Below are 26,680 nucleotides of genomic sequence, written 5' to 3'. Positions count from 1 at the left end.
AAAGCATCTCCTTTTTTCAGAGCCAGGATGTGTATATACAGACACACATCTGCCGTTGAGGAGCTTACAGGGCTTTCTAGAAAAGGCTCTGTCGCGTACTTTGTCATCATAAGCCATTCCTAAATATTTGCTAATGTATTTTAAACTGTATTTTTTTGTCAGCCTTTGAATGGTCCTATCCTAAACCTGGCCCAGTTTGAGGCTTTCTTTCCATGAAGAGTTGTTATGAGCCTTTTTCAGGGGAAAAAAGACAGACCCTTATGCTGCATCCCCAAGAAGAGACGGTATTAACTTCCCACAAAAAAAAGGACACAAGTCTTGTAGAAATACTTGTTCTTCAGAAATATTTATTAAACTGTTAAAATGATTTACTGCCCAACCAAAAAAAAAAAAAAAACAACCCACAACCCAGAAAACTTCAGTGATCCTGCGCTTTGCAGACAGGATTGTTACACCCCTTACCTGACAACATCCTGGCCCCTTTTCTAAAAGCAGATTTTACTTGAATATTGAGAAACAATACACGACAGATCTTCAAATCTTTACATACTCTTCCCTACACGCCATCCTTTCCGATGGCACTTGGAGTGTATAAACTCAGCATTTCAAACGTGAGAACGAGGAGCGAAGTGGTTAATGCTAGCAGGTCAGGAGTAACTAATTAGATTTTTGAGGTAATGGGCTACAGAGCTGAGTGGGGGAAGGCTGTACTGCTTAGTGCCATTGTTTGAAATTGGCTGCAGATTTGACCCGACAATAGCGCACTGGGCTCTGGTGTACGGGACGAGCTTTACGCGTACTAGGCCAGGAGGTGTCCTTTGTCATACACCAGCCTAGGTGCTGGGGAAAAACAGTTCAGTCTGGGTATTTCTATTATCCCAGTTCATTGCTCTCAGCTGATTTCAGAAGTGATGTGCTTATTCAGGCTGTGCATCTGCTGCATTCTTGCATTGTTTCTGATCACTGCATCTCTTCTAAATGTGCCAAATGACGGTAAACTATGCTAGGGAGAGACTTGACGGGCGTCATTCACAATTTACTTTAACTGCCTGATATAACTGTAGTGTACTTCTTTTTTTCCTAACATGGAAGTGAAATCGAGATCTCAGCAACTTAAGTATCATTAAATTAAGACACTCCCCGCCAGTTAAGAATTGCTTTTCACACAAGGGGGAAGCACTGCTGTTCTATGGATACAGCTTTCTGTAAGCATAAAACTTAAGATATGTTACCAAAACGTAACCAGGCAAAAGCATATCTGCCTAATACTAGCATCAGACGCTACCGTCACTATTTCAGATGCAGATATCTTTCATATAAGGCCACATTTCCTCCCTGCCCTGAACTGCAACGACACCAGGGAGGCACAGTAAACACTTTCTCTACCTAGAGCACGCGAAGGGCCATGTTCAAAACAACACAGTTACAGTCAGGCGCAGAGCAGCATTCAGCCCACCACTACAAGAATAGTTTCCTGGCAGTTTCATTATAGATGGGCTAAGAACAATTTGCTGTGCATATACATTAAAGAATCCAGTCTTGGATCACCCTGCATTAAAAACAACTGGCCTGCACTAAACCCTCTCACTGTCATTCAGGAGTTCTTCAAGACTTCCTCCTACATTCAGCACCTGGAGTAGTTGCAGCTTTACTCCAGCCTGACAATTGTTTTCTCCTCTTAGTGCTACTCCCGAGAAGAGGCTCTATACCGAGCAGATGCAGTTGCTGGGGGTAAGGTGCCAACAGCAGCTCACAACCCCCTGCGCTAAGCTACACGCGCAGAAGTTGCCTACGGCCTTGTCATAACTAGAAACTCCTCAGCAGCGGCACGGTGCTCCAGCGCGGCCTCTCCTAGCATACAGCCGAGTTCACAGAAAGACCTCAGCACCTCCCTCGCGAGGAGCCGCGGGCGCGCTCGCCCTCTCCCGCCTGGTTAGGTGCCTTTGTGGAGCGTGTGGTGCAGAAGCAGGGTGAGTGCTGACACCAGACTGTACACAAGTTACGCTGCACGGGGCTTTAGTGTCATGGGTTTTGTAAGTACAACCTCAGTCAGACCCAAGGGTCTCTTGAGCTCAATTGCAAAGCAGATCTAAATCCCACCTCCTGGCAGTTCAGCTGTGCTGGGCTTTTGCTGGCAAGTTAAGCCCCTGTAGCTGCAGGCTACCTAAACATCCACCAACACCAGCGGAGCAGCCTGCACATACAGAATTCATCTGCTCTGCCCAAGTAGTGTTTAGACTGGTCAGAGAAAAACGTTTTGAGTTGGGGTCATCTCTAAGTCAGTTAAAATAGTTCATGTCAGCTAGTCGAGGATGTCTTTCACTCTCAAGTTGGGCAGTCCTATCTAGACAGAAAAGTGGAGTGTGACTTAATGAAAAACCTGTCTGTGGGAAAGAGACCTAATGCCTTTACAGCAGCTGTCTGCTATTCTAGGGGGAAGTCCCTGGTAAGAAGGAAAAAATTCAAGTGTTAGAATTCCTTCTTGTAAGCAATTTGTTTTCCATTAATACTGCAGAACTCATGGCAAAATGCAAGGCACGCTCACCTCATACATTGGTTTCTTCATGCTGTAGGCACTATAAGCAGCAAGGGAAATGTACGCTCCCTATCCCTCTCAAGGCTACTCCAGTTTATCAATCTGTATCAGGTGGATTTCGAAGTGGTTACTCTGCAAAATGCAGGTGCCAGCTGAACTTGACAGGACACAGCAGTGCTATGACCTGCCACGGAGAGTGGCCAGCTGTTGTATCCCTCCTGAAAAAATTCTCACAGAAATAAAAAGCAAACAACCGGTAGTGTTAACAAACAGGGTAAAAGAGTCTTTGCCACTAGATATTGTACACTGCAAACAAACTTCTAATAATGGCACAGGTCCTTTTTTTGGTTTAAAGAAGCTTGTGTTACTGTAGTTAATGCATGAACAAGACCATAGACTTGTTATTCAGCACAAAACAAGTCATCTAGAAGCTTCGATGTCCCAGGGTATCAGCGACTGCTACTACAAAGCTTGGATTCTGTTTTCAGCAAACAGTCACCAAGTAAACGGCAAGGGATCCCTTTTGAAGAGTACATCTGAAACACAACCACTGAGGTGTGCAAGGCAAATAAAAGTGATGAGCTGCCGGATTTGTTTACAGAAGCTTCTTGTTACTAGACTGTCGAGATCTACTGTGGTAAACTGAACACCTCAAGGTTTTAGTCACAGGTGCTGTAGGGCTTCTTGTCCTTGTTCAGTGTAGGAGTCATCTTTATTTGAATTTGACCATTCTCCAAAAGTATCCTGGAAGTGGACATTTTTCTGTGATGCCTGCATACGTTTCTTATCACGAGAGAAGAAACTAAACCTTCCGGGAAGGGAGGAGTAAGGGAGGGGAGGGAAAAGAAAGAAGACTGTTTACTATCTTGAAAACACTTCAAACACCCGACACGATACACAGCACAACAAAACACAGAGCAAAAAAATCTGTTTGCATCTGCAAAAATCAAGGCAGTGAAGCCTGATGGGAGTGCATGTCAAAATGTTATTAGAGATGAAGTCATTGCAATCTTAAGCGGTTTGGCTATGGAAGCTTCAAATAAGCTCTAAATGCTGTTGACTCTGCAAGGTGCAGGTATCATTTTAGATGTATATCCCCCCTTCCCCAGCCCTGAGATAAAGAAGCGACACAATACAGGTTAGTTTCTTGGCATAAGTAAAGTGGTATCTTTGGCATTAAATCTGTATAATTTACCATAAAGCAGAAATAGGGAATGTTTTTAAGGGTGTCAGCAGGGAAGTTCATAAGATAAGAAAACAAGCCTCCACATTTTTTCCAAGTGTACAGACTTTGATAGATAGACTTGATTCCTGCAAAAATAAATGAATAAATGCACGTAGGTGCACAGGAGTTTGCAGGATGAAGGCTCTAAACAAATGCACACAAGTGTGCACGTCATTTCCTGTCACACAGCTTGGGTGCTCTAAGATAATGACGTACATGAACCAACAGCCATTTAATACAACAACAAATCGCCAGCTGACAACAGAGCTAAAAAAAAATACAGTTGGAAAAGTCCTTAGTATCATTTTATTTGTATAGGATGAAGTTACTTGATTAGGGAAATTCAGTGTTCGTCATGAGTTCAGTACAAGAGTTGTTAGTGCAGTGCTTAGGTCTGCTGAGAAATGCAAAAGTTGTGGTTCCAGCTACCAAAGGTTTGAATTGGCTGCATACCCTTTTGGTTTTAATCGTGCACTTCAGGAGGTAAATACTGTTTTGCTTGCACAGTACCAAGCATAATGCAGTTCTGATCCAGGATGGGAATTGCTAAATGCTGCTACAGTAAGAGACTATGCAAATATACACTCAACTTTGACAGGTGATAGAATATTTGTCAGGGCATAAACCTGACCCTGTGTCCACGCCCCACCGTCCTCAGCATTCTTCCTCCACCCACACTCCCCTAAGTCTCCCCTCAGTACCATGATCCCAACCGTCCAAGCCGCCTTGTGCAGACCAGGGAGTTCTGCCTTCGATGTCTCTAGTCACATAGGAGGCTGTATTTGAGTGTCAGATCAGGTTTAAGGCAGCTGTCCTGAAAAAATATCCTATCATATGTGCAGATAAGCATGATGATAATTATTAAGAATATCAAGAATATTAAGAATAATTATTTCTTGACTAGAAAGTGATATAACAAGCTATACAAGTGCAATGCCAGATAACTAACGTTGCTAGCAGGACCTGAACTTTTGCATTTCCTGGCTTCAAATGTGCAGCCTTAATAGTGAAATAAGTCTTTTGCACTTAATTAGCCTCATACTTTTCTACCACCTTCATCACAGGAGCTCATAAATTCACACACATATGCTATGTCTTTTCAGGGCCAGATCCAATTCCAGCTGATAAAAGAAGCGTCTAGTCACTGAGGCTTTCTGCTGAGCATGTTTGGTCCTGCATGGTCAGGCTTAGTATCTTGAAGTCCACACAAAGGACTGCTGTATTTATGCAGTAAGTTTCAAATGTCAAAGTTCAGTAATTTTTCACTTTATGATGAAATTCAGTAAGAGAAAAATACGTTCATAAAATCTCTACATGAAGCAGAAGGGTTAGGCTTTTTTAATTCCTTCTGAAACAATGAAAATTGTTATTACGCCTAGAATACTCTCATGGAGGATGTTTGGAAAAAGCATGTCTGTGTGGAGAGGAAGAGAATTTGAATACTGTGTTGCTGCTGTAAATGTAAAGATCACTAAAGCAGCAGTTCTAGTTGTTAATGCAAAGTCTCTTTGCATTAACAATTATCGGTACATCTTCCAGGGACAGCCAAGAATAGGATGATAGAATTGATTATTGAGATTGTATACTCTATTCCAAAACATATAATTAGAGACAAAATATACAGTGCATAGATAGAAAGACATGGAGGCAACAGCCTATAATTAACACTGGAAATTAATGTAGATATCAGCCATTACATTCTGTAAATCTAACTAACTGATTTGTAACAAGTCATTAGAATGACATGGGTTTCTTAAAAAGCATTGGTGTGAATTGTGAATAGGCACGCTTAGTAAGCAAAATTAACAGATGCTGGTTAAAATTGCATATTGCAACAATTTTCTAAGGAGTAATGATTGGTTTAGCATGGTAACATTAAGGCAAAAGGTGATAAAATGTCAGTACTTGAGAATGAGCATGGAGGACTACGATGAGTTGTGTACTGACTGGTCATTCTGATTGGCACTTTGTTCTTCTGTGATCCCACAGGCAGCCGATGAGAATGCAACCAGCAGTGCATGTTAACACAGGGTCATGCAAAAGGAAACCACGGTACCAAACATTTAAAAAAAAAATTCCTACAAGGGACACAAGTCTTCTTATTGGCTGCAATGTGGGATCATCTGGAATCAATCCAGCTGCTACCATGGGCATTATGGCTGTAAAGATCCTGGTCAGGAAAGTACAGACACAGAAGAGATAAGACTGGAGCAAGGGAAAGAAAAAGCATTCCATTAAAAAGAAAAGAGGCAAACATGATACATGGGGTTACTTTGAATTACCACACAGGACATGTTACAGGGAGAGGTGGATCTGCATCACCCAAGACAGCTCTCCTCAGTGAAAAACTCTTATTTAGAAAAAGCAGTCATTGTAACAGTTTAAATTGCTTTTGAATGTCTAAAAGATACCACTTTTCTGTTGTGAGGCAGCCTGCAATCTGGGTTGGATTTCATCAAGGTATTACTACCTCTAGCAATGCAGAGCAGAGTGCACATTTTTCTTCCCAAGAGACAAACAGGCACATACATAATGAAATGAAGGATGAAGGTGTATGTTAAGAAATACAAAACAGGACTCTGCTGTGACTACCGGATATTTGCACGGAAAACAGGGTTAGACAGGACCAGCATTACAGTTAAAGATTTTACAAATGTTACAGTTGATAGTTTCAAGTTAAAAACCAGTATCACACGTGAAATCTTGAAATAACCTCCTATGCAAGCTACTTGGTTAAAGGGCCTGTGTATCTGTTCCAAAAAAACCTGCGTTGCTTCACATGCAGAAAGACGCCAACTGCAGGCAGCTAAATACTTATTTGAAACCTTGCAACTACTCTAGCAGAAACACTTTCTAGCTGGCTAGCAGCAAGACTGTTTCTTTGTAAGAGTTCAGCACTTTCACTACGCATTATACAATTCATGCAACTTAGAGGTTGAGAGAACACGCTGGCTAGGTGCTCTATGCCCAGCCAGCCCCACACAAACCTGCCAACACACCTTCATCCATACCTGGAACACTCTCTGTTTTTCTAAGGATTCTCCTCAGAGGTTCTCCCTTGTGCCAAATATTTTTTTGAACTGTGGACTAATGTCAATTAAAGATTAAGTTGAAATCACGAGAGACATTTCACTTGTGAGCAAATGCAGGTCTCCCCACCACAGTCACTCTAACTGCTATTCTTAGATTAAAAATGAAAACAAACAAGCAAACATTGTTGTATCATTAGCAGTAGCTAGGACTTCTATTTTTACGCATTGTGGCACGGTCCGTGAGCTGCAGAAATGAGACAGACACATCAGCTTTTGTAGACTGCAAGAATAGGAAGAAAACTTATGGCTGTTTCAGGCATTACATCAGTGACAAACAAGCACGTATCCTTAAAGAGAAAACAAAAGGGCGTTTTCTGCTCAAAACAGAGGGAGCATTTTTAATCCTTGTACTTTTCCTCCTCGATAAAGCCTCCTGGTCACATTATTTCATCAAAACTCTGACACGTGATGTGGTAGAGACAAATGTAGAAATCAATCTGTCTGAGGTCAGAACTCAGAGTTTGCTCCAAACGTGCAAACCCTGGGAGTGAAAAAAATATGTTGATTTCTGTAACTTCTGTTTTCCTTTCTTTATGGGGACGCAGCACAGAATCACCTGAGCACATCTTCGATGGCACAGGCTACATATACATATGTCTCATTCCCTGAGATACTGCGTGGTCAAGGAAAAAAGGGCACATTACACAGGCAAGCATAAAGCTTCTCTTGAGAGGACAGGAACAGTGCCTCCTATTTTTGTACTTCAGGTTTGTGTTTAATCAGGAGGAAAAGCCTGAAACAGAGGGAAAAGCAACCCTACTTTCATTTGTAAAGGCACTCTGCACGCAGATATCAGCATTACAAGTTTTCATCACATCATTAGGTACGGAGAGTTTATGTGCCAGCGTGTTATCCAGGTAGCCATAAAGTGAGGTGCTGACAGCATCCTGCTTGGGAGAGAGAGAAGGGAGCTCTGGACACAGCTCGCAGCAGGCAGGGACTGCAGGTGGGGCAGGAGGGGTGTTATAACAGGGCAGAACAGACGCTACACTTGGGTTCTTTGTTTTTCCTAGCAGTGAAATTTCCTGTCTTTTTAAAGCCCATCTACAAGTACACTGTTGACAACACACAGAGAAGAGCAGGGAATGAAAATAAACTCACACTAGACATCCTATCCAGATAGGCTGCAAGAATAAGACAAACCTGAAAACTATTACCATCCTTCAGGTTACTTAAGTAGACTGTTTTATCTTCCCTTATTTAATATGATGGCTAAATGAAGAGAGAGCAGAAAGAAACTGGGGACAGAGCATAACAGCTAAAGAAAGTAATTTCATCTTAACAGCAGGTTCAATATGTGCTTCCACTGTCTGGCAGAAGAGGACTCTTGCCTTTTCTGAAAGGGGCCAAAGCAACATGATTTTATGTTTTATTGTGTGTGGTTTTAGTTATATGAATTTAACACAGAATCTGAGAAACAGAAAGATTAGATAGGTGCCTGAAAATGTGCATTGACTGAACAGTCTGATGCTCAACAGGTTTTCACTAATAAATTAACTGAGAGGAAGAAAGCACTGAAATAACTGATTGAAAACACTTATGTGCCTCCTGCCACGGCTCCCAGCGTTGCTTACATATGTATACAGAAGGCAGGGTCAAAGCTAATACCTCGTCAGCATGTGCTGTGTCTTGCAACGTCTATTTACATTTTAATGCTGCCTTTGCTTCATAAATCAAGCATGGAAACTGCAATCAACACAAACTGCGTAAGCTGCAACCAGCCATCCCCCACAACGGGGTAAGCTTTAAAAAGTACTAAAATAAATTTAAAAGAAAAGAGAAACTTTACAGTGGAGATCTTGTGAGACAAAGTAGTATTATCATCATCACAGTTGCAGAATGAAAACTTCAGTCCAAACTCAAAGTGTATTTTCTAGTCACGTGAGAGGAAGGGTTCTCTCAGCAAACAAAGCAGCACAGACAGAAGCTGGAGTCTACTGAAAATAATCAAAAGTGCCCTCCTGACTTTATGGTGTTTTGGATCAGTCCAGATCTTCCAATGGAACTTACTCTTACAGGGCTGCTGCTATTATTAAACAAGGACTGAAGGTTATAGACATGGGGACAGGATGGAAGACCTTTTTATGTGGAAACAAAAGACTGTTCCAAAATAATTTATGCAGTTAAAGTTAAGCTTCCAGTATCACAAAAATCCAAAGACTTGCTATAAGGTTACAAGACTTAATTTGGAATAAATAAATGTACAAGGAGGGAGTTTAAACAGACAAATGGATTGGCTAACACTGTGATTTTATAATTAAGTGATATACTAGTAAATGCACACCTCTGGCAGTAAGCTTAGGTTTCGGACAGTGACATTAAATACTTCACCAGAAGAACATGGAGTTCTTTATAGCCAAGAAAGCTGGCATCCTCTCCAGCAGCAAATTTCATCAGCAAACAAAAGGTTTTTGTCCTGCACGCATAGTGCAAGTCGGGGTCTAACGGCTTAGGTCAACAGGGAAACAGGCACAGTGAGGTCATGGGGAAACCTCGCTCTCCACGCCCAACTGCTACAGGTCTGCAGCTGGTTTTACTTGTGAACAACACTCTTTACACGTCTTCTGAGCATAACCTGGGGGCCAGTCATTTCTGACACTCCACCACCTTAGGATCTGTGTGTTAAGGAACTGGGACTTGCACTTGAACAGGAGCATTGTTCCTACAACCCTTGCACACTGAGATCCGGCACTGACTTCAGTTTTGGGCACACAGGACGGGCTGAGCGGTGCTCTGGATAAGACTGCAATTAGTAGCACCCCCCTTTGGAGTATGACTACGTGGCCCAGACAAGAAAATTCTCTAGGAAGATCAGATGTCTGTGTTTAAGAGCTCACCAGCTCGTAACGGCTATAATAAAACACTGCAATACATGCTCTTTTGGTTAGCCTGAATAGTGTACTTAAAGAAACATTAGAACTGGAGTGGGCTTCTTGGGCACACCAGTCTTGCCCATAAACACAAGCACATGAAGTACTGTTGGACTCCCTACTGCTTTCTGCACGTAGGGAGCAAAAGGTGCCACAGGAAATAATCTGAGACTGAAAGTTGTCCCAGATCTAGGCAAAAGTTTTGGCCAAAGCCAACTGCTGTTTCATGATACCTGTCAAGTGCTCCTTCAATGTCTCTCCCATATACATTAGGGATGTGGTTATCTTAATTTTTTAATTCTTTAAAATTGTCCTGCCCATAAGAAACATTTAGTATTTGCAGACTATATACAGTATCCTTAGCAAATATGCTACTTACAGTCGTTTGATTCCAGATTCAGGCTGAGTTGAGGGTTTTGACTGAATTATGGGTGTAGGTTGAGGGGATCTAGTTTCTTCTTCTGTTTCCTCACTTGAAAGAAAGAAAAGATAATTAATGTTCTCCTCCCAAGCCATGGAAGCACATTAAGGTGTAAAATTCAATCTGAGGAAGTACTGTTGATGAAGAAATGCAAAAAGATCGGTTGCCAGCTCAGTGAAATCAGTGGGAGATTTTTCTGTCAACCAAGAAACAGCACCTAGAACTGGGTGTCCTTTCAATATTTTCTTCCCATTGTGAGAAGGAGAGGGAGAAGAGGAATGCATTGACTAGAAGTTCCAGAATTTTCATTTTAGACTCATTCTTATTCTCATTTTTTAAGTTCAAAAGTATTAAATGTTTGTAGTCTTTCTAAGAGTCAAGGGGAACCTGGGAGTTACAGAAGGACATAGTTTTTTCCAATTTTGAGGAACCAGATTCAAACTAAAGCTGTATGCTTGCAATCTCTACTTTAAGCCTTTGCAGAAATAGAAGCTTGTTGGACACTATTTAAGAGCACATTTATTGTTTCTAGACCTGCCCTATGGCTCCTCTGTGTATAGCACGCAACAGGAGAGGAGATCTAACCTACCTTTTGTAGTATAAAAGCTCCTCTTGAAGTAAAAACACTTTAGATTTCAATTCATTCCTCTCATGAAGGACATCCCGGAGCTCCTGCAAGGTGAATCTTGGACGATTCGGATCTTTTAAGTCCATTGCCATCTTTTCTGACTCTGAGAGGCAGTCATCATTGTTTGGTTCTGTCTAGGAAGTGAAACGTGGGCTTTAAATTCACCATGCGAGTGCATGTCTGAGAAGTTTAAAGTGTTTATCAGTCTATTTCCCAACCTCTTCCTTTCAGCACTATTAAATCCTCTTTTAAGAGAAACATACCAATTTTAAGAGGAAAAAAAATGTAGAAGGAATTTGTTTTTCATGTTAAAGACTGTCAGCAAGAACAGCTCAGTGATCTGATCGCTTTGTTCTTTCCTGTGCTCAGGTTGACCGATGACACACACAGGACTGGTGAGGCCATGGCAGGCCTCTAGAAGATGATTGAGCTGTATTTTACCTCTCTTCACCCGGTGTTCAGAGACAGCTTGCAAACGAGGAAGACCTAAGTGTTGTGACCTACAATCAAAGCCCTGTGCTCACAGGAATCTTTCATAGAGTTACATGTTTGGGAAAACAAACAAACACCAATTGTTTCTAGCAGGCCTGAACACAGGGTCCAACCTTAGCCACCTTATAGGTGGTAAGTTTTCTTGTGGAGAGATTCCTGTGGAATCCAGACTGCCAGAAAGTCCACTGAAAATGTATAGTCCAATTTTGGATAAACAAATCAGTTTAAGGAATTCATACTTTTAACAAATGGGGTAAATCAAACATCAGCCTTTTATATAAACACTGAAAAAACTGCATAGCAAAAATCATGACAGTTCCTTCCAGCTCCTCCCACAAAGATGTAAACATATTAAGTGGAGATTTAAGTTTATATCCCCTTAATGCCTTTATTAAAAAAGCAGGATTGATGTTAGCAGCAGGATCTACCTACAAAGTAGAAGAAAACTGCAGATGAATGCTAGATGAGGCATTTATACACGTGTACCCTTGTCTCTTCTTTTCCTCTGAGAAGAGTTCACTGGAAGCTTGGAGGAATTTTATCTCCCACCACCCAGTTTCTGTGGCTCCCAACAAGCCAGAACTTGCACTCTAGGCACACGGTTGGATTCCCAGGCCTGTGGAGCCGCTTCCTGTCACCCAGGTAGACTTTTGTACTTGCACAGAACTATTTGGCCCTAACCGCTTGTGAAACTGTGGTCTGTATAAACACAGCACGCAGAAGACCATCGTTCAGGTCCTCTACTGTTGTTGCACTCAGTAGCTGCACAGAGCTGAGGACCAGTTAATGAGAAATCACAAGCTTCTGGGAAAGGTACTCAGAACCAAGATGCTGAAAAGCAGCTACAAGCCTTTAGAGGTCTGCAGGATTTCTAACAATACAAATAAACGCAAGGCACTCTGTTCCAGCAAAGTACATTTGAAATGTGATGCTTTTTGCAAGGACTGACTAGAGGCCAGCACATGAAGTCAGAGATGCTAGCAGCCAGGTCAGCCACCCGTCCTCCTAATAGGATGCAGAGATCAGAGTCTCAGAGCTCCTGTGTTGCAGTGACACCTCGCTGGGATACAAGCTGGAAATGTGAGGAGCTGACTACTGAAATTCTTAAAGAGTCAATTTTTTGTAAGCCTGATCCTACCTTCTCTTGAGCTCAGGTGTTTGTGAAACAGTTTTGCTATCTATTGATACATGACTTCAGGTTAAACTTGGCTGGGCTAAGGTTGATGCAATACCAATTTCTACAGCAGGGATTGCAGTCCTTGTTCTGCAAAGACAAAGCAGCAGAGCAATGCTCACTTGTCCTTTTGTTTGATTCACCCCATTCATCCAAATGCATTCCGTTACACAGAATACAATGAATAAAGATTGATGCAACCTAACAAGAGGTTCAAAGGAAATTACCCAAACACTTTTCCTCTTTTTCACCCCTCTAGACTAGGGGTCTGAGCCGATGCCTCTTCTTTTGGTTGTATATTTGCCCCACACATTTGCCCAAATAAGCTATTTTTCCTAGATTTAGCTCAAATCAGCAAAGACTGAGCAGCCTGTAGCCAATGCAAATGTACTTGACTGAAGCCAACAAGCAATGTCCATTCCAGAGCATGCAGCTATTCTAGCTTTCTGCTTCCGACTGCAATCCCTGTCTAACCATCATCCTGGCAGAGAGAGCGGGAAATGGCTCTAATTAGAAGAGGCGCCATTGCCACGGAACTGATGAGTTAGAGAGAGGTAAAGAATGCATCCTTTCTCTCCAGAGACTGAAGACACTTTCACTCCTGCTGGCTCTAGGCCTAGGCTCCACAGCCCCATTTACAAAGCTGGGTGTCCTGGCTGAATTAACAGCAATGAAATCACCCTTTTCATTATTAATACAGTGCTCGCCCAATTCAGCATGACATGTTAACACAACGCTGGCTGTCACATTCCAGGGGGGACCAGGGTACCCCATCAGCCTTTGCCTCTGCTTCTTGATGTATATTCGTGCCTACTACAAGTGAATTGGATGTTTCACACTCTGCTGCAGTCTATCAGGCATTTACAATGCCGCTTGGTACTGGAGCTCTTACCAATGCATCCAGCCAAACAGATCTATATGATAGTGCTCCTCTAAGTTCTTTCATGTCACGATACCCCTTATCCTATCTTGTACTCTTCTAAGAGAGGCATTAGGAAAGGGAAATACAGCACATTTGCTTTAGTAAGACAGAAGTAGTGTCATACACACAAAGAAAAATGGTAGGAACCATAAAGAGGACTAAGGGATGCAACAGATCAGAGATGCATCTTTTTCTCAGGAAGCTCCCCTGAGGTTTGCATTCCTACTGCTCTGATCTCAGCACCAAGTCAATTTGCAGATTGTCACTTTGCCTGTTCCTGCAACTACTTGAGTATGCAAGCAGTAACATTTGGTTTTCATGAATGTTTGTGCTAGTAACACTTCACTGCACAAATTCTAACAGGAAGCGAAAGCAGAAATAAGGCCAAAGTTGGTCACTCTAAAAGGTGCCTTCAAATATTTATATGTTGATTTGGTAGCAAAAGACCACTTTAGTCCTGACAGATCAAAAGCACCATAAGCACTGCAAGGACCAAGTGTGCAGAGTTCTGCATTGCCTCTGGGACCCCTTCTGACACAATTTCTTTTCTACGATGGTTCACATGCCACCACCATCATAGTGCATTGCACCTTTAGGACCCATTAGGGCTTGCATATTTGCATACTCAGCAAGGCTTAAGCTACTTTTCAGCTGTTCATTTTTTGGAAAACCCGGACTGTTTAAGGGATCAGTTTGCTTTCCTTTGGGGGAAGGGGCTGATGTGTACAAACAAAATGAAGCCAAACATACTAATACAGCACTACCAAAACACTATCTGCCTCCAATACAAACTAACAGCTGATACTCCAGAGGTTTTGGATTGCTTCATGATGTTTTTAATAGAACACTCTCTTTTGAAGCAATGATTTGTTCTGATATCCAGCAAATTCTGCAGCCTAGTGCATGACCCAAAGGTTACACTCCCTAGGATGTACGATGGGTAGCCAAGTCTAAGGGGAGAGCTGTTCTCTAACGCAGACATCCCACTGCTAACTTGTGCTGCCACTCTGCCTTCTGTGAGACCTGTTCCCTCCTTTAGGAAGGAGGGGTCTGTTCCACTGCGTCATCATCCACCCGAACAGGGCCTTTCCTGTCACAGTGCAAAGACTGACGTTGCTCTCCGTATGTCACACCTGAACACAAGATGCTGTCCTCAAGTCCCACCATTGCCTCTCATGTGTATCAATCACATTTATCCAAAGAAGAGGTACTTGGTATGAAGTCCAAAGCTTTTTAAAAGGCTGTTTAAAAAGTGATTTAAAGTGCCTCTTACCTTTACTTCCTCCCCATTTTGGCTGTCCTCACCCTGCAGTTTTTCTCTCAGTTTCCCCAGCTCTGCTCGCAGGTTGCCCATCTCCTGCTCCTTGGTTTGCAGGTATGCTTCTAACTCCACCTTCTGCTCAATCAGCGCCTTCCCCTGAGCCTCAACAACAGTGATCCGGTGCCGCAGGTCGTGGTTAATTTTCATTAACCTGTTCTGTTGCTGCTGAAGCTGCAAAGCATTGATGCAATAGGTCAGCATCCATTCAGCCATCAGCCATGATGGCCAACTCCCAAACATCATGTTAAAGTAGTGGGTTCCTGTTGAATTTAATCTGGAAAATTCTCCCCCCTCCTCACCCCCAGATTAGGTTTTTTAATATCTAATTATCTACTACAGTTGCAGTCACCAAAATTGAATTGGCTTCTAGAGTAAAGAGGCATTTTTCCCCTAGCACGGGGAATTTTCCAGCTAAAAGCAAATCCATCACTTCTGATATTATGTTTCAAAAAAGCAAAGTTCAAGGATAGGGTGGCTTATGGGATTCTGAATCAAATCTTAACCCACAGTAGAAGAGAGAAAGACAAGACAGAGGAATCCTTAGTATTCAATTTCTATTATAAGTACTTTGCTTTGAGGTCTTAGGCTCTCTCATAAGGCAGGATATGACCTGCTGGGCATCGTATGGACAGCACCAATGTGAAAGGCCACAGCACCTGCCAGAGGCACTTGGGTAGAGCAGAGATCATCTAGGTCTGGCCCTCATTAGCACCAGAAAAGTCCCATGGCCTCAGGAGATGAGGCAGTGTGAGGATGGGAAGCAAAATATGGGTAAGGAGGTCATTCCTCCTGACACAGAAAGAACCAAGACATCATGTGATTCCCAAAGTCACAGTGGAGTCTGTGATTCATCTAAGACTAAACTCGGATCTCTTGTGCTGTGGTCCCCAGGGCCACCCATCCTCTCAGTGACCTTCTGTTCACTGCTGGCAAAAGTGACCTCGGCTGGGCTCAGGCTCCTTCCTCCTACCCCCTTGCAAAGAGGTAATTCACATTGCGTCCCTGGTGTGGGAGGGCATGTGCGGAGTCCCTGCTGCCAAACTCTGCAGAGAGCATATATAAAATATACAGTAGCGTGCTCACCTACAGCAGGGATCTCTGGGTGGGGTGAGGCATGGGGGTGCTGAGGAAGTTTGCACTGCCAAAGCAGAAAGAGATTCAAGAAGCCAGAGAAAGTTACCTGTCCTGTTCCCGTGAAAGGGGAGAGGTATCAGGTCTTTAAGGAAAGAAACAAAACAACCTGTCCTTCCCCCATCTTCCTCTCTTGTTACACTAGTTTCCAGTCACATTCCAAGTGTGCCTGGTCCTTCTGAACGCAGCAGAGGGTGTGTGTCTGCACTGAAGACTGCCTAATCATTTTGGACACTCCACAGTTATGCTGGACACTTCAGTTACTGGACTAATAATCCGGCATTGCTTACAAATTCTACATTAACTTAAAACTTGAAATCAGGCTATGGAAGTATGGGTGAGAAAGAAGAGAAATAGGAAGACTAAGAGCCACTTACAGCCTCTACATCCTCATTTTTAAGCCCGAGTTCCCGGTCCTTTGCTCTGATTTCATCCCTCTGTTTATCTACCACTTCCTTCAGCTTCTTCATGACTTGCCGCTCTCTCTCTGACATTCCTGGTTAAAAAAAAGAACACAGAAAACCAACTAAGGACAATCAGGAGCTGCTGAGACTGAGAACAATAACAGTGAGAAATATTTAGGTAAAGACTCTGGAAGTTGCCTGCTGGTAGAATTACAAAGAAGCTGTTGAAAGATGCTTTAAAGGTTACTTCAAGGGTAACAGGGAAAATAGATGACACAATCCACTCCGTCAAGCCACTGCATAGAAACTTCTTAAAAAAGGAACTAACAGCCCTCAGAAACATCTATAACAGTGGCGTGACACTGCTACATCTTGCTGCCTCAGTGGTTTTACATCAGTGTTCACACCATGCCCCAGGGAGCTTGGTTATCTCTGTGATAATCCGTAGAATCCGCTGGCCAAGACCCTGTGAAAATTGTAAAAAAGATGGTCTGGATCCTCAGCAAGATCTAAACAACATGTCACTATTGTGGATTGCATCTAGATCCAAACCAGCTGAGGTGCACTGGAGTAGAATGATTTTATGTTGAAACCCAGTTTTGTGTTGGGTGAAGGGAGATGAAGCAGGACCTTCAGAGGGTACCCCCGCCCTGAATCTAGAACAGAAATTTGCTCTGAATTATGGTCACATATTTTCTCCTCATGTTTTGCAACCCTTTCCCCATCCTATTGTGTGATAATTCATATTTAGAATAACTGTACTTCAGAGAAAAACACTACATGGCATTTCACTTGTGAAAGATGTTTGGAACATTGCCAAGAACCCAACATTGATCCTGTTTGAAAATAAATAAAGGATTAGATTAACTTGAAATCTGACCAACGAATCATTAGGAAATGTCATAAATCACAAAACAGGAAGCATTCTTCCATTATTTACCATTACGGAGATAATCGAGAACTCCTGGCACTACAGTGATTGGCCCTTCAGAGCAAACACAGACCAGACGATTTAACTCAGTGAGATGATAAAACTACTACACTAACTTTTCCTGATAACTGCACAGAAACATGCAGTTTGATGGTCCTAAACTATCACATAAAATCACGTTGCACAACATCCCATAGGATGGCTTGAAGATGAAAGCCTGTGACCAGGGCAGTGTGTGGCTGCTCTGGCCAAAGTCCGGTCCAAGCAGGAGCTCAAATCCAGGGCCTACTGCTGTCTTGTTCTATTACCTTTGGCAAAGTACTTAGTTACTTGGGTCCTCAGCTTCCTCCATTTACGAACTGCGAGTGGTGGTCATTCACTCACCCCTCTGGGGTGGCTGGAAAGGCACTTCCTTTTTAATACATTAAAGCAGTTCCCACATCCCACATCAGAAATATACTGCACACACACCAAATGTATCCAGCTGTCAAGTCTCTATTTTCTAACATCAGCTCAGACTTTCTGGTTATGTTCTACCCTCATCAGAGAAATCCAAAGTTGCTCCCGTAAGAGAATGTAGGCTGCATGCCTTTAGGAACTCCAGCTTACAGATCATCTACAGTTTGAACTGATGGATAATACAGTAGAGCAAGACAAACCTGAGAGAGAGAGAGAGAAAGGGAGTAACTCTTGGTGGACGTGCACTCCTGCAGCAGCTGTGGGTTCCCATGCAGGCATAAAAAGCATACTACTGCAAACAGAGGGAACAGCAGCTCCAATCCCTCATTGCTAAAGGACCTAGAGTCTCCCAGAGACAGCAGAGAACAGGTAACCGCTCTGCTGGGAAAAGGACTGGTGATCATGGCTGGCCAGGAATTTGGTTCAAAGGACGTGTTCCTGTCAAACCCCCAGAAAAGAGCTGAGAGTAACATGGTGTTCGCATTCTAGTATTACATTCTCATCTCTTAATTCTGTGGTAAGTTTGCCTGCTCTATTTCTGGACCCTGGTCCTTATCATCTCTCTGCCCTAGGTTCTAGTTCTTTGCAGGATAATTTTAATTCTTCACTGTGATAACAACTCATACCCACCAAGGAGGACAAGCAGACACTGACACATGCTGCTACTTAACTCTTCTAAAAGATCCACACTCTCCTATCACAACACAGGTCTGATACACCAGTGTAATCTCACTACAGGCTCCTGGATCCACCCTCTGCAGCCAGTCTCAGGGCTGGGGCCCAAAATATCAGCTGTATTTAAAAACAAAAAAATCCAAAACTTTGCCTTGAAGTACAGAGGGACTGCAGTGAAACTTTAGACTGGTGGTTTCATCCCAGTAGGAGCTAGGAATAGTGAGTGCAGCTATATTCATTAGTACTTGTGAGATGTTTTGAGATCTCTAGATAGCAGGTGCTATTTAAAGAATAAAGTACCATTTCAGTGCTGACTGCTTTTCCTCCCACTGTGCTCATTTTTCTCCCTAACATTTGGTGAACCTAAAAGACTTCAATTGCGTGCACAAATCACTACATTATCATTTTTATTTCAAGAGGAAGGGAAAGGAGAGGTGGGAAGTGTTTGTGAAACAGTCACATCATCTTCCATTTCCTCAGGCACTGGGGAGGAAGAGAGGGAAATCACTAAGTGCCCTAAATATAAAGTAATTATCTCTAAATGATTCAAACTCTAATAACTGCAAGATCTTAAATGGCACACCCAGCTGGCTTCCCTAGGCACATCCTATGAGCAGCTTCCTGTGGATTGCTGTGATCATAGCATTGTTCGAGCAAGAAAAAGGAAAGCAGCTGGAAAAAAAAAAAAAGAAAGAAAAAAAACCCCCAACATCCTTCATGTGTATGTTTAGGGATCTGTTTACTGTTGTGTTTATACGACATCTATCACAACAGGCCAAAGTGCCAGTCAGGGCTTGTAGCACTATACCACTACCTAAATACTTAGAATAGAAGTTTGCCTCCACTTTTGAAAGGGAATTGTAGGTTCCTCAGCAGCCTAGCACAAGAGGTTCACACAACTTCACATCCTGCTGCTTGTCTATATTACCACAGCCAGTCTGAGAGAGCAGCTCCCCTCTCTACAGTGAAACAGCAGCCTGCTTGTCCTGTTTGACACACGTTGGGTCAAGTTTGCTTGTGGCATTTTACTAGGATATTCCAATCAGTCAGCACCATCAAGTAGTGCTCAGTTTGAGCTTGGGAGGAGTAGCATTAATGGATGTTGCAGACTCATCTTTAACCCCTCCTGTGTATTTCATATTCTGCCACATGTCCTTTCACATGAACCCTGCTCTGCTCAGACTCTCAGCAGATGCCCTCTGTGCAGAACACTCCTGTTTAGATAGGATTGCCTCTGCCTCTCATAAACACCTTCATTATGCTAAAGTGAGGCTCTGTGAACTCTGATATGACTATTAATTGGCAAGGATTGAATCTCAAAGTCTTGCACACCCAAATCACTGGCCTCTGTTGCCTGTGCTAAAAATAACTCCTTTAACTGTCTGGCGAGAAAACAGCAAGCTGTTAATCCCAGGGGCTAGCTGCTAAGGGGAGACATGATCACAATACTAAGTCGTGCTGAGATACGAAGACTGGAGTCTGGTCAAAGTTAGTCCAGCTAACAAAGTATTTAGCTTGAAAACCTGCCTCTGTAGACTCTACATGTATCAGATCAAATGATGGAGACTGAAAAAAAAGCAGCATGACTGCTTTTTGACACTATCCAAACAAGTCATTTGAGACAAATCTATCCCCATTCACTGATGACAAGATTTCCTTAAAGGAAAACAGTTGGGTTTGATATAATAGGTCCCAATAATAAGATGGGGTTGCTATAAATTAATGTGATTTGACTTCAACTGATGACTTTGGCAAAAGAATATCAGTGATCCCAGAATCTGATCTCCGGAATGGGTTTATGGGTTTTGTTTGTGTTATTATACTTGGGTAGACACAGTAAAAGTAACATGAAAAGCATGCCTGGCATTTGCTTGGCTAGCTGAATGTGAAGAGTATGGCTATATTTAAATACAAGCACATGAGCCGCAGTAAGCTAGATACCCACTGGAAGGAGGAAAAAAAAAAAAAAAAGGAAAAAAAGAAGGAAAGAAGAGAAAACAAAGGGGAAGCTGGTTCTTTATAACAAGATGTCATAGTCTTGATGACTATGAGTCCATGACTCATCACTGCCATTCTGAAATTTTGCATGGAGTTTGTAATGGCAAATTAGCAGCTCAACATCAGCCTTAATTGACTCCTAAATTGAAAGTGTTGCATTTGTTTTAAAAAAAGTGGTGATCTTGAGAGGTTTAACAATTTTTACTTTTTGAAGATTTCATTATACTCCTCCCCAGGGCAAGTGAGCAGTACTCAGCCTCTGGGAGAAAGCAAGTGCAACTTCTGCAGTGTTGGACAGAGTTTCATCCACCTACAGCAAGCCTCCATTTAATCCCAACCTCCAGTGTCTGGAAAAGGATATGCCTTTGTTCCTAATGCTTTGCTGGAGAGCTGCAATGGCTCAGCTGTATGGTCTCATTTTCAGACCGGCCAGTGACTTTGCATGCTACACACAGGATGCTAGCCTTTTGAGGGAGCCATGACTTTACTGATAATCAGAACCTGCCGTGAAAGCGGAGCTGTGGCTTGAAGCAGTGGACCAGAGTCCTGTCCACGCACAAATAGTTCAGGAAGCCACCCACTTCCAGACTGACTCACCATCACAGGCAGGTTTTGCTGCTGGAGTGACGCTGTTACCATGCTCAGCTGTCCGCCCCATCTCTCAGCTCAAGGCTGCCTCATCCCCAAAGCTGCACAGCCATTTTTTTTTTTTTTCCAAACTCCTCAGCTTAAACCCCAGCAAAGTATCATGAAGTGGACTTGGTATCTAGCAGCATCAGATAACGTGCTATGAACTGTGGAGCAAACAGACATCTGTTCATCTGCCCCTGCTCTTGGGAAAGAGCTATTTGCTGAGCTGTGGGTGAGAGCTGAGGGTGGCAATTGTTTCAGTTGCTGCAGTGAAATCTACCTGTACTTGCAAGTCTGAATCTTATGTCTTGAACTTCGTTCTTGCTTCCAGAAATTAGTTGTTTCAACTCTTTAGGATTCACCCACTCCCTGGATTATAAATCTCTTCACTTATTCTAAACTGGCCATAAGTCCCAAACAAGTGAGGGAACCCTAAAGGCGGGTAAATCAAGTAAAATCAGTCTCTCCTATTCTAGGAGAGTATCACAATATTCTCCTAGAATATCTCCATAGGGTGGACTGATACAACTCAGACAAAGAAATCTCTATGTGCTGCTTTACAAACAGTTATCCTGAATAGATCAACAGTTGCACTTATTTTTGTGCATAATGGTGTGAAACAAACATTGCTGAATGGATTATTCTTTTTGTATTAGAAAACATAAGGAGGGCTTAAGAATGTTTTTTGCAAGATGCGAGCTAAAAAAAAAGTGATATATTAAAAAAAAAAAGGGAAGCTAGACTTTACTTTCAGAGATGCTTCTCAGCCAAACAAAAAGCTGTTCAGGTTTTTCTTTCCCTCCTACCCCCACCTCTTATCATGTCTTCAAGTTTCACCATGTATTCAGAGATTTTCTAGTCAGGTAAAAAAACCAAAACCCCAGACCTGCATTAATCTATAGGAAAAAAAGCCAGAACATCCAGTCAAAGTATTTTGATAAAGTATTGCTTTTTGTAACAAAAGCAAGTACTGAATTTGAAGTATCAAACTTGCCTTCATGCTTCTGAAATTCCTCTTCTGTGAAATTAATGTCTTTGTGAGACAAGTTTGTCATCAGTTGTTTATTCTCCTCCTGCAGCTGTGCAATTTGGGTAAGAAGGTCCTGTGCTTCCCCTCTCCAGACATCCTCCACCAGTTCTAATTCCTAAAGGGTAGACCGGGACAACACATTTATATTTTTAAACATGTTAAGAGTCTTTGACTGGACTATTTACAGATCAAACTAGTAACAATCCTACTATGATTCCTACAGAAAACAATTAAATGAGACTCCTTTGAATTTCTTAGAAGACATCTACTTTTCTAATGCCAGCATCAAGAAACCAACTATCAAAGTCTCCTTTTGCTAGATGCTGAATGTAAATACATGAGGAGACAATTCCTGATGCAAACATTTTTGACGTGCAAGTTACCCAAAGGATGGCTCCTTATGCCCCATTTTGCTGTGAGGACCAGATTAAGGGGACTGCTGTGTTAGACAAGATAACAAAACACGAGCAAGAATTACCTCCTGCATCCCAGGAAGCAGCCGCAAAGGCTGTTGTAAATGCCCCAGAAACATCACACAGCGTGGGCCAGGGCAGTCAGTGTTAGGCATGCTCATTTTGAAAGAGTAGCATCTCTACTCTAAACTTCTGTTATGAAACACAAGTGTAAGATAATGAGTGCATGATACTGTGCAGCAAAACCCAGAGCTCCTAGCTCACATGGCAAACACAAGACAAAACTGTGCTTCTTCTTATGTAAATTGTTCTATATGGAAAGTCATGAGTGGCATCTATGTTAGTGACAGTGAGACTAGTCAAAACAACAACTCCCATTTGTCAGGGCACTGTGTGTCAAGAGCAGCTGTCACCAATCCCTGTAAAGGTCAAATTAGGACAAAAAGTATAAAGTCCTCAAGGAAAAACAGTTGTATTTAGAGCTTTACTTGTTCCAAAAGCCTTTGCCATAAATCATCCTTCTGCAGTGGGGGGCATTCTCTGCTCTGCTTTCATGTATGTGCTTCAAACAAAAAAAGCTGCATGCAAATCACTGGAGCCAGGCCGAGTCACTTGCCAACTTTTACATTCATCCAGCATGCCCCTTTCCTACCTAACAACAAAACACATTCAGACAACAACCCCGCCAAGCACAGCTCTAGGCTAAAATAAGCTCTGCTGAGAGATTAAACGATAGCTTTCTGCTTTGAATGTATGCTCTGATAAAGGGAAATCACGTTCCTATTGACTTGCGGGTCCAAATGCCATTTTATTCCAGCATTTATTACTGCATTGCCATCATTTTATAATGCTTGCTAAAAGTTTTGCAGAAAACACTATATGATAAATAGATTATAAGTAACATATAGGTGTTGTAAGCTATGCAGACTTAATTATTAAGAAGTAAAGAAAATTTCATGAATCGCTTCTATTTTACTTGAAACTTTATCTTGAGAGAAAAGCAAATCTGTAATGGAACTTTATATTGCCAAATACCTAGAGTATTTACAGCGATGCTGCATATTACAACTCTGTAGCTAAAATAACACGCTGACCTAGTTTAGATAATAAAACAGCGCATTCATCAGTTATAAGCATACTGATAAAAACAAAACAGAACACACACAGAACCCCAAACTATCTAAACTTATATCATTTATGTGTGGCTGCGCCGTAAACGCACAACTATATTAATGCTTCCCTAGGCAAACTTTCTTATTTATTGCTATTGAAGAGCCCAATGAATTGGAGCAGAAATTAACTTCCGAACCCTCATTAGTAGAGGTATCAGAGAAGGCAGATCTATGGGCCAGTAGGTGCCAGCCAGCTCAGGAAACTCCAGGCAGTGCCAAGCCAGGTTTACAGGCAAAACAGATTCACATCTAAAGATTTTAAGTGCTAAAATCTCATAAACTGATGCTTGCAAGGACCACTAAAAGTTTGTCCGGGTTGTTTTTTGGAGGCGTTTGGGTCACAACTATTTCTCAGTCTCTGGCTTTTTCTGCTTACCAATATCTGTCCTGTCAAAGAGTTAGTCTTCAGACCCTCACACTCGAACACAGATGATGTGACACTACTGTTCTATAGGGACTTGGCGCACTGGGAATCAACTCAATTAAAAAAAATATGTATGTATCATGTATTTTATTCTCCCTGTTAAAATATATTTCCACCAAAGTTTTGTCTGATTGTCTGAACACTCTGTGAGCCATTTCGTGACTATCAGAGAAGCTGGCAGAGTAGAGGTGGTTAACTGGCAGGGAGATCAGCTGACATCTGGCAAGCACAGTGTTAGCAGTTGACATGTTTAGGAAACTTTTAAACGCATACATGAACTTCAGAAGCATCTACACAGAACATCAACTTGTACAATGATACCAGGTGTTGCTACCGGGTCCAGTTCAGTATTCACTTCACCACGCAGCATTTTGTAAATATCCGAGATAAAGAATTACTGTTGACTGGCAATACAGTGGTCTCTATGCAATCAATGGGGAGATGTGACTCATGGCAGTTCTTCCCAGAGGTGACATGCCTTCAAAAAACCTTCTGGCAGCTAGGGCCCAGGACGAGCTAATTTGATTCTAGCTGAGGGCCCAGACACAGTATGGGCCCAGCACAACAGATCACGCGCTTGCCTCCAAGTTAGATCTGTTAGAAGGGCAAAGCCACAGGTTTGGTACACATATCTATTCTCTAGACCTTCTTACTTCATGTTCTGGAGACTTTACCAGGGCTTTATACATCAAAGATCTTCTACCATCCTTTTCAGAGACGCTGCCCTGAGACTTCCTCTGCAAGATGTTGCAGGAATTATCCTGGATTTTCCATATGCTAAGCAAAAGTCCCCTAGCTGACTCTTTTTAAAAAAAAAAAAACTTGAATTTATTTAAGTTAAAGCCAAGTCTTGAAGTTTGAGGTCTCTCTTCCAGAAATTCCCTGTCTCCTCTTTATTCTGAATCTGTGTCTGCAAGCAGGAATGCATGAGGCAGCAGTGATAATTTAGCACAGTCACTTACTAGAAGAACCATTGCTTTAAATCAGTTATCTGGATGGTTTAAAGAGTAGATCTGCCACTTTCACTGCAGTAAGTGGAGCAGCTCATGCTGTCCTGCCACAGGAGGGTAACAGGATATGAGAAATGATCTCTAACTTGGGCTTTCAAGGGAGTGGGGTCAGGGAACACTATGACCACCCCAGATCAAGCCAAGGGACAACATCTTACCATCAGAGGACGGAGCAGGAATCTGGGAGAGTGCTCTTCCCTACTCTTCAGCTCTAACACTGCCCTGAAATCACTTGGACCTCCATGTCTCTCCTATGACTTGCCTACCCGATGAGTGTGCCAGGAAAACTAGACTGCTAAATCATTCACAGCTCTGGAGAGAAAAGTATATTATTGTCAGTGACCTTTCCTGGCCTAGCAGGAAGCAGCACTATCCTCTTGTCAGGAGAGGGGATAGAGCAGGAGTCCTAATCGCGGAGACACAAGGGGAAGGAAATGCAGTGACTGGGAAGGGGTGGAGAAAGGGAAGGAGGAAGGAAACTTCCAGGAGGGAAGGAAAAAAAAAACCAACCACCAACAACACACCCAAACCCTCAGCCACGCAGAGCCCCTGAGCCTGCCCTGGCCGTACCCACACGCGTGCCCCGCCCGCTCCCCACCGGCTCCGCGGCATCCCGGCCCGCACCCCTGCCTCCCTCTTTGTTTTCCCCAGCGGCTGCGAGGCGGGGGGAACGGCGGCGGAGGGGCCGGGGCCCGGCTCTCCCCGAGGCCGGCCGCGGCAGGCGGGGGCAGCCCTGCCCCGCCGCGTCCCCCCCGGCCCCCGCCCGCACCTTCTGGTGCTTCCGCTCCTTCTCGATGCGGTCCATCCTCTCCAGGCGCAGGCGGTCAAGCTCCAGGCGCAGCTCCTCCATCTCGGGGTTGATGTGGTTGCGGCTCACCAGCACCTCCAGGATCTCCAGCACCCGCACCACCTTGGGCATGAGGCGGGCGATGGCCTCGCAGCCGTGCTGATCGATCACCCGCTCAAACTCCTGCCCCACGGCCGAGGCGATGTCGTAGACGTCCATGACCGTCAGCTCCGCCGCGTTCTTCTCCAGGGCGGGCGGCGCCCCGCCGCCGCCGCCGTCCATGGCTCGCCCGGCCCCGCGGCGCCCTCATAGGCGGCGGCGGGGCGCTCTCCTGGCGGGGCGCCCCCTCGGCAGCCGACCGCTCCTCACCCGGCGTCCCGTACCCACACACACACACGGGCCGCAGCCCCACGCAACTCCCGCGGACTCGGGCTGGCTCTGCGGGCGGTGGTGTTTAAACTTGGCCGGGCGGCGTGAGGGGAGCGGCGGCGGGAGGGCGGGCGCGGCCTCCCCGCCACCACCGCCCCGCCGCTCGGGGCCAATGGCAGGCGCCGGGCGAGGCTCCGCGCATGCCTGCGGCCGCCGCGCCTCGCCTCGCCTCGCCGGGCTCCGAGCGGTGCGGTCGCGGCCTCGCCGGTTCCCGGGGCGATTCCCGCCGGGAGGAGTCGGGGTGAAAGTCGCTGCTCTGTGGGGCTTTCCGTGCGCTTCCCCTGCGCTGGGGGAGCCGAGCTTGATGCTCTTCGGGTGCTCTTCGCTTGATGCTTGCGCCGAGTTGCTTCAGCAGCGGGATTACTCGTGGTATCAACCTCTTCTGCCCAGGGCTTCGTCGTCCGGGGATGATAACCACATGTTTGAGGGGTCAGAAGTCACACCCACGCGTGTTGAGGGTTCGAGATCCCACGTAGGCGATACCCAGCACCGAAGCGGGTTCGCAG

The 26,680-nt window shown here is 43.8% G+C and overlaps 1 protein-coding gene across 2 annotated transcripts; it reads right to left on the bottom strand.

The window, feature by feature from the left end:
• Positions 1–327: 327 nt before the first annotated feature.
• Positions 328–26,027, bottom strand: RILPL1 (Rab interacting lysosomal protein like 1). Of its 2 annotated transcripts, XM_050906712.1 has the most exons (8): positions 25,728–26,027; positions 21,904–22,054; positions 16,190–16,308; positions 14,634–14,852; positions 10,734–10,906; positions 10,103–10,195; positions 5,844–5,931; positions 3,753–3,847 (listed from the first exon to the last, which is right to left on the bottom strand). In XM_050906712.1, exons 1-8 carry the CDS (start codon positions 26,025–26,027, stop codon positions 3,779–3,781), a joined length of 1,212 nt encoding a protein of 403 aa, XP_050762669.1. In that variant the 3' UTR covers positions 3,753–3,778. The 2 variants fall into 2 exon arrangements, with proteins under 2 accessions (XP_050762668.1, XP_050762669.1); XM_050906711.1 differs by lacking the exons at positions 3,753–3,847; positions 5,844–5,931 and adding an exon at positions 328–3,344.
• Positions 26,028–26,680: the final 653 nt, after the last annotated feature.

Source organism: Gymnogyps californianus, chromosome 16, assembly GCF_018139145.2.
Source record: "Gymnogyps californianus isolate 813 chromosome 16, ASM1813914v2, whole genome shotgun sequence".
NCBI classification, from domain to species: domain Eukaryota; kingdom Metazoa; phylum Chordata; class Aves; order Accipitriformes; family Cathartidae; genus Gymnogyps; species Gymnogyps californianus.
This window is presented reverse-complemented; position numbering and strand designations above follow the sequence as displayed.